At 41.7% G+C, this 12,012-nt stretch overlaps 2 protein-coding genes across 2 annotated transcripts in view; one reads left to right on the forward strand and one right to left on the reverse strand.

The window, feature by feature from the left end:
- The window catches only part of SND1 (staphylococcal nuclease and tudor domain containing 1), a 701,900-nt gene that overhangs the window by 480,310 nt on the left and 209,578 nt on the right, over positions 1 to 12,012 (forward strand). The window lies entirely within an intron of this gene.
- Positions 7,243 to 12,012, reverse strand: part of LRRC4 (leucine rich repeat containing 4) — a 5,258-nt gene continuing 488 nt past the window's right edge. The window contains exon 1 of the mRNA XM_040343212.1: positions 7,243 to 12,012. This exon is cut by the window's right edge and continues 488 nt beyond it. Within this exon, the coding sequence (XP_040199146.1) occupies positions 8,668 to 10,593 (1,926 nt within the window). The 5' untranslated portion in view covers positions 10,594 to 12,012 and the 3' untranslated portion in view covers positions 7,243 to 8,667.

Consider the following 12,012-nt stretch of genomic DNA (forward strand, 5'->3'; position numbering starts at 1 on the left):
CTGTGGACAGATTCTCCCACCTAAGCTATGGAACTCTGCAGCTCATCCAGAGTTACCCTGAGCCTCTTGGCTGCTTCTCTGATTAATGCTCTCCATGCCCGGCCTGTCAGTTTAGGTGGATGGCCATGTCTTGGTAGGTTTGTAGTTGTGCCATACTCTTTCCATTTTCAGATGATGGATTGAACAGTGCTCTGAGAGATGGTCAAAACGTGGGATTTTTTTATCACCTTACCTGCTTTAAGCTTCTCCACATCTTTATCCCTGACCTGTCTGGTGTGTTTCTTGGCCTTCATGGTGTGGTTTGTTTACTAAGGTTCTCTAACAAACCTCTTGGGACTTTACAAAACCGCTGTATTTATACTGAGATTAAATTGCACACGTGAACTCGATTTACTGATTAGGTGACTTCTGAAGGCAATTGGTTCCACTAGACTTTAGTTGGGGGTATCAGAGTTAACTAAAGGGGGCTGAATACAAATGCACGCCACACTTTTCGGATATTTATTTGTAAAAAACAATTGAGACATTTGTTATTTAACTTCCACTTCACAATTATGTGCCATTTTGCGTTGGTCTATCACATTTATGTGTTAGGCTGTAACATGACAAAATGTGGAACATTTCAAGGGGTATGAATACTTTTTCAAGGCACTGTAAAACAAGAGGGTTAGCATGACAGCCAGGGATCCACTTGCAGGTTGGACGGCAAGCTTGTGGCAAGCTTTCTAAGACCCCTTTCACACTGGGTTGGTTTGCAGGCGTTATAACGCATAAAATAGCGCCTGCAAATCGACTTGAAACAGCTTCTGCTGTCTCTCCAGTGTGAAATTTCAGAGGGCTTTCCCACTAAAGCGGTGCGCTAGCAGGATGGTAAAAGTCCTGCTAGCAGCATCTTAAGAGCGGTAAAGGATCGGTGTATACCGCTCCTGCTCATTGAAATCTCTGCAGAGGTGCTTTGCAGTGATTTTTAACCCTTTCTTGGCTGCTAGCGGGGGGTCAAACTGCCCTGCTAGCGGGCAAAAAGCGCCGCAAATCTGACTGTAAAGCGCAGCTAAAAATAGCAGCGCTTTTCTGCCGATGCCGCCCCCACCCCAGTGTGAACGGGGCCTGTTTATCCACCAACCCTGGAGGTCAGTAAAAAAAATAAGCCACAGTAAACTTCAAACCAATAATCAAAAATGTTTTTTTGTTTCAGGCTTCTTTACTTGTTTTGTTTTTTTTGCAAATAACACTGCAAACACTTCTGTTCTGGGTGGCTACCTACTTCTGCACGTGTCTGCCTCATCCCCATTATGTTAGGAATGGGGAGATTAGTAGTTGACAAGAAGAAGAAGTGTTTTTCTTTCAGTTTAACTCACAATAAGTAAGACACTGCATTTTTGGCAAAATCAACAAGCAAATGTTATGAAATATGAAAACTACTGCAGCCACCACATCTAAGAACTGAGATGCTGTAATATACAATTTGTGTTGAGTTTGGTTAACCTTTAAAGGGGGATCAAATGGGTTACTGAAGGAATTGGTCATTGCGCAATTCAGTCTCTCATTTAGCAAAGGTTTAGCAGACATTTGTTGTAACCTCTACACCAACATTTCCAGACAGCTGAGTGCAGCAGTTTAAGAGTAAAAAAAAAGGAACTTTTGTTTCTTGGGTTATTTTATTTTTTTTACTTAAAGGGTAGCTCCTCTTTCCTAAAATACTGTAGCATATACAATCTGCACAGAACCACATTGCAATTTAATGCTAATCAAGTGACCTTTCCTATTCAGTCTGCAGCAGCTGTAATTTTCAATACATTCAATGCAATATGGCAACCTAAAGGCGTTTTTGTACACAGTTGTCATTTCCTGCTTGTCTGAAGAGCTCTGCACCAAGATATGTCAGGTTTTAGGCATCCTCTACAACTGAAATAAAATTTTGGTGAGATACTCCCCCTAGGGGTTAATGACTTGTAAAGGGATGCAGACGCTGCAACTTTTCTCATCGGAACCCTGAAAGGGCATCAGCTTCTTGTAATTAGTCATGATCATTCAGAATCGGTCCTGCACAAGACCTGATCATACAAAGAGCTACTTCTTCAGAGCAGAAACGCGTAGGGATCTGCCAAAAAGTTTAAATCCTTGCAGGGTAAATTGAGCACCTGGAAGGGATAAGTTGTTTTTTTTTTTCTCAAAGATGGGTGTCAGAAATCAATAAGCTTTCCAATTTCTGTACACAGATCTGCTGCACTGAAATCTCACGTAATGTTATCTCTAATTGTCTAGTTCATATTTGTTAACTGCAGAACACCCCCCCTACATATGGAGATGGTGGGCAGGGGGGTTCTTCCAATCCAGAAGTAAGCCGATTCGGATGGCAGCACTACTCTACATATACAATACATTTATTCAGTGTTGTCTCTCTAGAACAAGAAGTGTTACTTGTTTACCAGATGTGAAAAAAAAGATAACCAATGTTCAAGGATTGCGAAGATGTGGTATATTAAAATTTTAGTTTAGAGGTTTAGATGCACACACCAGACAGTCCAGCGGGGGGTTTCTTTATGAAAAATGCATGCAGTGTTTTCCATGTACTCCAATAAAAAAAATGTTTAACATTACATTCAGCATACTAAGCATACTAAGGACATTTACTGTATGCAGGTCATTTTTTTTTCTCCGTACATACCGGTATATTGTCATTTTGTCCACCAGATTTCCGGAAATAGCCGAGCTGCGAGTCGGCACTATACGGCGCCTGCGCCCGCTGTGTAGAGCTGACTGTGCAGGCGCCGTACAGTGCCGACTCGCAGCTCGGCTATTTCCGGAAATCTGGTGACACACGTTGTGCGACAGGGGAACTGTTTCACAAGCCGTCAATCATCTAACCCAAGGATAAGAACACCCAGTCCCACAGTCATCAGAACCCTGAGGCAGGGATAGGAACGCCCAGTCCCGCAGTCATCAGAACCTGCAAGCCCTGGACAAAATCAGAATATAACGGTATGTAAGGAGAAAAAAAAAAGACCTGCATACAGTAAATGTCCTTAGTATGCTGGCTCTAATGTTAGAAATTAGTTTTTAGGGTGAACCCCCGCTTTAACAGGAGGGAGGGGCCAGGAGCTCCAGCCAGGTACCTGAGATGTGAAGGATCTGGGCTGCCTTATGCACAGGGCAGCTAAGTTTAACACGTTGTTTTATTTTTTCCTATTAAAATAACAAACACTTTACAATCGCTTTAACCAAAAAGGGAGAGTAAATCCTTAACAGCAACACAGTAGTTGCATGGGAGAGCATAGAATCCCTGTCAGCTTTTTATTACTGTTTCCTGTTATAGGTTTTATTTTCACTTTTCCTGAGTTTAAAACTATGCTCACTGTGTTAGGAAAAATAGCTCTCAGAGCAGTAAATCCCAGCAGGGGTTCTAATCCATACCAAACTATAAGAAAAATATTATCGAAGTAGCAATTATTACCAGAATTTGCCTAAGAGATACTTAAAAGGTGCTTTAAAGTAAATCTGTGCCCAAATAATACATATGAGAGCGCTATCTGTTACATTTGCACAACATCTGTTACATATTGTAAACAAGCAATACAATCACTTTAAAAGATCATTTTAACATGCAGCAGCCCCTCTGAAAAGTTGTCCAGGATGAATTACTTTTTAGGCATCTGTTGACAGGTGGCTGGAATGAAATATGCCACCACCTCATTGCTTATTTTAACCCCCGAAATTGGCTGAACCATTGCACTGCAAATGATGCATTGCAGGGGTTGCAGTGCGGGTGTGGCGTGACCACTTTTACTTTGGGTCTGGTACAGGAGTGGTACTGCCTGCTAAATGAAACAGAGGGTTTACAGTCTCCACATGTGTGATTGCTTAACAATACAGATATGAATGAGTGCTTTTTTAAGGGCTCGTCCAGACGTGAGGCCAATAAGCAAGTGGCTGAGCCATGGTAAAATTGTGGCTCGATCACTTGCTTTTTGGCTGCATGTCTGAACGAGTCCTTAAAAAAAAATCAGAAAACACTCATTCATATCTGTATTGCTAGCATTACAGAGAAATTAATGTTCAAAGTTCACAACACAAACATAAGAATCTTCTTTTTTTTTTTTTCTCTAAACAACCAGCAGATATTTAAAAGGCTGTTGGAAACAGACTGCAACCCAAATTTAGAGTCTTATTGTGACCTTTGAGAATGAATACCATCACATTAAAGTAATTCTAAATGTACATTTCTTTCTCTTTCAAATAACTAACATGTTACCTGCTCTGTGCAATCGTTTTGCACAGAGCAGCCCTGATCCTCCTCTTAGCTCCCCCACTGATGCTCCTCACTAACCCCCCCTCCATGTGCTGCAAGTTTGCTTCTGAGCCTCACTGTCTGCATCTATTGAGGGACTTGGCCCCTCCCTCTGCTCCGTCATCACCAGTTGTGACTGAAGTGAGAGGTAAGGTGTAAAATGCGCTATTTAAACCTGATTTCTTGATTTTAAACTTGTGGGGGTTTTTTGGGCCTAAAATTTGGCTTTAACTGTCAGAATCATTATTGTGCCCTGGAAATGCCACATGTTGCCAGTTTCTTGCTCATGCTCATTACTTAGAGCAGAATTTCAGTGTGTGGCACTACCATAGTTATGAAATACAGATGTCCCTTTTTCTTTCCAGTTAGTTTAGAATGCAAATCTTGTTGTTCAGCCACCAATGCCCCACAGCCAAGTAACTTGTCCTTTTTTCTATGTCGCCTCTCTACCTCCAGGCTGCTTATAGCACACAAATCCACCTCTTCGGCTCCGTCTACAGAGAGGTGATTTGGAAAGCAGTAGAGTTGAGCCAGGAGAAGTGATTATCCTGGCTATTCAATGTGACAGAGGTGTCTGAATAAAACAGACTTAGTCTGGGTGTCCAAATATTGGCCCATTCAGCAAGAACCAGCCGACATTCCGACATTGTTTACAGCTGCCTGTCCGACAGAAGCTGGTCTTATGATCTGCTTCTGTCGAATAGTCTTGTTGGAAGACCAGCAGCCAACCGGCACTCGCAGTCAATGGTTGCGAGCACTACTCAGTGTGTTCTGGGGGCAAGGGCAGTAACACGATAGCACAGCAGGGCAGATAGGCGCTCCAAAATTGCTTGTGTTGGTATGGCAATCTCAGTTTTTCTTAAAATTAAGCGCACTGGGTTGAACGAAAAAAAATAGTGTGTGCCCAGCCTTACAGATGAATCTTTTAGGCAGGTAAATTTGTATATACATTTCGGGTTGTGCATTGATCGGTTTGGTTAAAGTTGTGATTTTAGTTACAAATGCTTGCTTTAATTTGATGAAACGTTTAATGTGATTCTAAAATATTGTCAAACAGGAAAATAATTCTTGGAAATCTGCATCATAAGTGAGAACTTGCAGTTAGCCGTGTGAATTGCTCATGAGGTTAGGACAGATATTTAAAAAGTTGAAAACGTGGCCTAACAAGAATTTTTTTGTTGCTTTTAACACACCGGCTTCCAACTGTAATTTCTGTCACTTTGTTAACAAGCCCCCTTGGTCTTGTAAATAGAAGAAGGGCCTGCTTTGATGCAGTTCACATGAGAAGGTAGGGTTCAGTTTTCCTAACTGAAAGTCTTTTGTACCCTCTTTGGCAAAGAATGCACATTTTCATACAAGTGCTTGAGCTACAACAGTGGCGTACAGTAGTAATGGTTGGTACTATACAGGACAGCTTATATTTAACAAACTCCTCTAAGAACTGAACAACACAGGCTATTTTGTAGTGTACTAAGCTTAAAAATAATGGTACATGTTACAAGCTATCCCTTGCTTTTCAACAAAATATTCATTTATGTGAATTTTGCTACATTTTAAGGGTCACTTAGGCCTAATTGTCATATGTGTCATTAAGCTGGGCCATACATGTGTAGATTTTTAATTTAGTAGAAATCAGATACCTCCACCCCACTAAGTGCACAGACAGACACATTTCCCCTGCCAAGCTACTATATTCTGACAGCTGGCACTGCCAGCTTTTAGAATATGCAAACAGTGCATGCATCTTATTTGATGCTGGAGCTGTTCTGATGCTAGTTTTCCAACAGGCTTTTGTCAAATGTTGAACAATCGACTTTTGGTGAAAGGAGGGCCCATGCACTGCTGGGATTATGGCTGAGCCAGCAGGAATGAGCTGAAATTGGAGAAGTGTATTGCATGGTTCCCAAAAATGTAGGCATAGCAGAGATTTATACATTTTTCTGCACAGGGAAGCTGTGCAATCAGGGCCGCAAAGACAAATGTACTGGAACATCTTGATTCATAAATTCCTCCTCTACTGTTCAGTAGTAGCACCACACACGCCATTGACTGCTTCTTAGATTGGGTGTGTTTAAGGGGGAAACAATTGCAGCAGCTTGATAAAACTGTGCAGTTGTTTGCATAACTGTCGCAGTTGCCTTTAAAAGTGTTAGGAATTGTAAACGCACATAAAAACTGATGCAAATGCTTTTCTAAATGATACAGCTGAAAATGCTCCACAGCAGCTGAATTCTGTTGGTAACTTGCTTTTCAAATCATTATCTCAGCGTATCTCTTCTGGTTGTCTGTTTGGACAGTCATGTGCCTATCAACATACTATTATGAATCGGTGAACTTTTTTTCAAAGCATTTTGTGCCCATAGTGTCCTGATCGATAAGGCACAGATGGCAAATCAATGCAGTAAAACCTTCTGAGACTATTATTACACAATCCACAAGCTTAGATGTACACAGACCAGCATATGTAAACGCAGCATTCTGACTTTGACGCAGCAGCATTGAAAACAATACCAAGAAAAAGACTGACTGCAATGTGGTGACAGGGACAGAGATTTGCTGGGAGGTAACATCTGTTAATAGAAAGCAGGGCACCAGAGACTGTGATATTGTTGGTCGAGTAGAACTCCAGGTGACCTTGTAATCTAAGCTCTTACATTTTAAGGATGAGCCGAGACCATTTAATTTCTATTTTCTCTGCAATTTATACTGCAGTATAATTCTAGACTATATTAGCTATAATGTATGTGCACACATAACTTCCCTATACACACAGAACTGTAATCTTCTTGGCATTCAACATTCTTGCAGTAAGCATTACATTTCATTTCTATAAGATCTCAATAAAGATAACTGACATTTTTATCAATTCTGTAATTTAGCGCTACCATAGTGAGTGGCTCATCCATCACCAATGCCTTATCCTAGCATTACAATGAAGGAAACATTTCTCTCCATAGCAGCAAGTAGAGATGTTTTTTTATTCAACGCAGAAAGACAATGAGCAAAAGTATTTACTACCCCACATCTGGTTGCTAGGATTTTTATCTGCAAAGATCTCGATTACCCCTTACCACGAGAAGAGGCCTGCAGCACACACTACAGCACAGTAAATTACAGCCCTCTTTTGATGGGTATGGGAAACCACAATATATATTTCTTGCAAGATGTACACATACCATTCTCCAGTTTCAATCTGTTAGACCAATCATGACACAATATTAACCATTGCTTCATTTCCCTGTAATGAGATGTGTTCTATGGGTCAAAGGCTCCTGGCTTATATGAACAAGCTGTTATTTACTACTTGTTAGCTCAGAGGATCTTTCACATTGTTGTCACTTTACTGCAGCAAAAGACAGATCAGCAGAAAACAGTTACAAGGCGATTCCTTCATTTCTTGCACACCCTGATGAGTTAACCTAGGAGCATTTATTGACCCCTTTCCTAACCCCTTCTGAGATTGTTGTTTTACACATCAAGGCACTGCAGACCTTTTCAAATAAAAAAAATGATTGCATACAAATTCAGTCTCAGACCCAGCCAATCTAACTGTTATCACACATTTTCTCAACAAGAAACCTCATCAGCCTGAGGAAGGGTTAAATAGATCTGCAGGAGTTTGGTGCAGAGTGGAAAGATGCGCCAGCTCTTTAGCATCCTGGATCGTGTATTTGCTAGATGTGTATATCAGAGCAAAACTGTTTTTTTTTCTGATTTCTTTAAATTGTCTTACTGTATTCTTTTCTCTTAGTAGTGACTTAGGGATCCTAGATATTGCAAAGCATACACCCTCGGCCACATAAGGTGCCTTCATACCCTGTATGAAAAATAATTTAGGAACGCTGTATTAAAATAACTGGTATAACAAATTATTTCCCTCAAAGTGTCCAAAAAATTCCTTTATTGCATTTCATTTTTTTGTTTGGCACAGTACAAATTTGTGGTGCTGTTTCCCTTTTTGTTTTTTTGTTTTTTTTTTGTTTTTTGTTGCAAAGATTGATCTGGGACTTAATAAAAGAATTTTCTTTAGAAATGGGGTGTTGCTCCTACATCAGAGCAGTATTTTATTTAAGACCGTGAAATGCATTCAAGGGTTTCTTATTAATTTGGCTTTCTAATTAAACAGGGCTAAACCTTGAATGTATTCATTATGGCACATTTAACAGCATCCCTTTTTATATAATTTTCTGCCTATCCATTACACCTCTTTAAATAGAACTTACAAGTTAGAAAATAGTTTTAAATTTTAATATAATCTGTTTCTGTCATCAGCCCATAGATTTAATATATAAGCATTTACAAGAAAACAAAATTGTCTCTCTTTCTGTACAAAAGTTGCTGTCTTTTGTGCATTCTATTGCATTTTAATTTGAAAAAAGTCATATTTGAGTTTCCTGTACCTTCTCTTTTGTGTGGGTCTGAATTATATAAGGTTCAGAGATGGTTGTAATTGTGGAGTGTAGAGAATTACCGATACTGTTAGCCGTCCAATGGGCCCCATGATGTGCTGGCTTGTAGGTGTTAAAGTTCATATGGTCGTGAATGGTCGGCAACACAACCGCCCCCTCACCTGATATTCCAGTGGGACTCCCACTTGGGATGTCCTCGTCCACTTGGATTATCTCGACAGTTCGCGCAGCCGCCACAGTGCTCCTCTGTTGATGCCTTTTTCGTAGTTTGTAAAACACTATTAGCATGGCGGCTGCCAAAAGTGTGACTGCCACAAAGCAGCCAATAATAATCTTGGTGGTTTTCATTACCTCATCCAGGCTAGTTTGCATTTTATCTCCAGCATCTGAAGTTGGCACTGCCACCTGTTTGGGCATTTTGGTGGTCTGGACAAGCACGGTGGTAGTGGTAGTATATGCTGGCTGGTACCCCGTGGAAGTGGTTGGCACCGGTTTGATTATCATAGAGATTTCCTCAGGAGCCATATCCGTGGTCTCCACAGTGACAGTAGTGAAGAAGCTGTAGTTTGAAGTGTTGAGCTCTGCGGTACTGACGTTGAGATAGGCCGAAGCATTTGAGTTTCCTGCCACATTGGTTACCATGCATGTATAGACCCCTGTGTCAGTGAGCAGTACATGAGAGAAGTTTAACGTCCCATCGTTGAGGATGGTAATTCGTGGATGATTGGATGCGTGGCTTAGCACAGTACCATTGGGTAGCAGCCACCTAACAGATGACATGGCTGAAGTTCTACACTTGAGTTCTGCCACTCTTCCTTCTGAGATATTTAAATCCCTTGGCGCGTCCATAATAAATGGGGCTGAGCACTGAAATGATGAGTGGTCCACCTCAACCACATACTTCCCCTTCATGTGCAGTGGGGAATGACAGCGACCACAGCACGTGGAGTTGGTAGGGATATATTCTCGTAGCCATGAGGCGAGCCAGAGAACATCACAATCGCAGTCCCATGGGTTGTGGTGCAAATGTAACTCCACCAAGTACCTCAAATGAGCAAATAGGTCATGTGGAAGGGATGATAAGTTATTGTGGGCCAAGTTCAATTCTACTAAGGATGTCAGATCATCAAAAGCATTGCGCTCTATGGTGTTTATCTGGGAGTTCATAATCCACAACTTTTTTAGTGCTCTCAACCCATAAAAAGATCCAGGTTTTATTTCAGGAAAGTTGTTCCCAGAGATCTCTAATTCCTCTAGCCCTATCAAGGGTGTAAGGTTTGGCATGTCTCTGATATTACACATTCCAAGGTTGAGGTACTTTAGATTGTACAATCCCTCAAAAGCTCCCTCAGAAATATATTCCAACTTTTTAAGCTCTCCAAGGTCCAGGCGCATCAGTGATGGTACCCTATTGAAAGCGTAGGATGGAATGCTCTCAATAGGGTTATTCCTGAGCCACAGTTCTCTCAACTTGGAAAGATACTCAAATGCCCCGCTGGGGATTACAGTCAGTCTGTTGTCAAACAACTCCAGAGTGTTGAGGCTGGCCAAACCATTAAAAGCCCCAACCTCTATTTGACGGATATTGTTCCTACCAAGTTGTAACACCTCCAAATGATGAAGATGCCGGAAAGTGTCCGCTTGGATCATGTGGATGTTATTCTCCATGAGATTGAGGTACCGTGTGTTAGATGGGATACCTTGTGGTACTTCAGAGAGGCCACGCCGCGTACAGACCACTTTGCTAAACTGGTTACTGCAGGAGCAGACAGAAGGGCAGTTTTGCTGCCCTGAAAATGATTCACAGGGGATCCACATTTGCACCATGAGGTAGATTACAGAGAATAGGACGGCCTTCCAGGTATGGTGCACAGTTACCAGCCACAAGAAATTCATGATGTGGCACGTTCATAATTCACCATCGTCTGGGACTTGGCATGGAAACGAGAACTTGGCCCTACCCAGGCTTCAGGAGGCTGCAAATTCCCTTTTCCATCTATACACAGGTGGGAGTGGTGGTCAGTAGGAGGGATACTAGACAGTGAGACAACCAGCTTTTAAAAAGATAAATGGCAAAATATTTTATCATACATTTGTAAAAAAAAAAGAAAAAAGCGAAGGGTTTTAATTGCAATTACCTAGGAAAGGATCTTTTCATATTCCTTGTGCCAGTGCCTCTGTCCAGCACAACTGTGGGCTCTGTTTGTCCTTCCATATATTCCTCAATTTAATTACTGAATTAAATTACAGAAGGTAATAGGCATGTGATGATGGTGATGATGATGAGAGGCAAAATGGCTCCTTCAGTAGATCCCAAAGAAGAAGACAAAAAAATAAAAATTAAGAGTAATGTAACAAGGGAGTGAGGCCCACTTGGCTATGCAGGTGCATCATTCTGCTGCTCCCCCGGGACTGGTGCCTTTTGCAGTTGAGCTATTCGTCCTTGGATTCCACTGCTGTCTCCGACAGAAGACTGGAGATTATCCATTTCTAAAAGAATCAAAAATGCAGCTTTCAATAGATGTTTTTGAGATTGCAAACAGATGCACAATTCCAAATCTTTCGAGCCCCTCTAATTCCCTTTTGAAGGGCGCAGTGTTTCTCAGTCTCCTAATATTCCATGGGTATTCCTGCAATAGACAGACTGTCTGCAGGATTCTGGTTTGTACAAAGAGAAAGGCAGCACATTGCAGGCATTGACTGCTGTTTTTTCCCCTCTCTCCTTGCTGCCTTTTTTTTTTTTTTAAACTAGCTTTGCTTTCCAAGCCACGGATGCAGCAGCTGCAGCCTATCTCTTGCACACTTAGCAATAATCCACCAATATCTCAGAGGAGAGCAAGTAAAAGGGGGGTCAAATCTGGGGAAAGGGAGAGCTGGTAGAAAGTACGCTGGAGAGGGAAACACACACACAGTCGCACACCTCAGTGCTGAGCCCTTGGTTAAGATTGGTCCGGAGAAGGGACAGATTTCACAGCCTTTTCTCTCCTTCCTTGTGGAAATCCCACTGTAGCTCCTTTTGTTGTGAGGTAGTGAGTTGAGTGCTTCTCCACGTTTTACCTTTAATTTCTTGTCCGGTTGTTCTAGCAGCAGGAGAGCAGGCAGCAGCACAGGCAGCGATATCGGAGCCCCGTAGCATTTTCCTCTGTTAACAGTCCTCCTCTCTCCCTGTTTGCTTGGTGTTGGAAGCAGCAGCCAACCAGCCAGGCTGCTCTCTCATCCTTTCGTCCTTCAGTCAGAACGTGGATGTACTGCTGACGCATACTGTTCTGTGCTGAACATTAGCGTGATGCAGTGCTCCTATGTATTCACACAGCT

Source organism: Rana temporaria, chromosome 3 (genome assembly GCF_905171775.1).
Source record: "Rana temporaria chromosome 3, aRanTem1.1, whole genome shotgun sequence".
Classification (NCBI taxonomy): domain Eukaryota; kingdom Metazoa; phylum Chordata; class Amphibia; order Anura; family Ranidae; genus Rana; species Rana temporaria.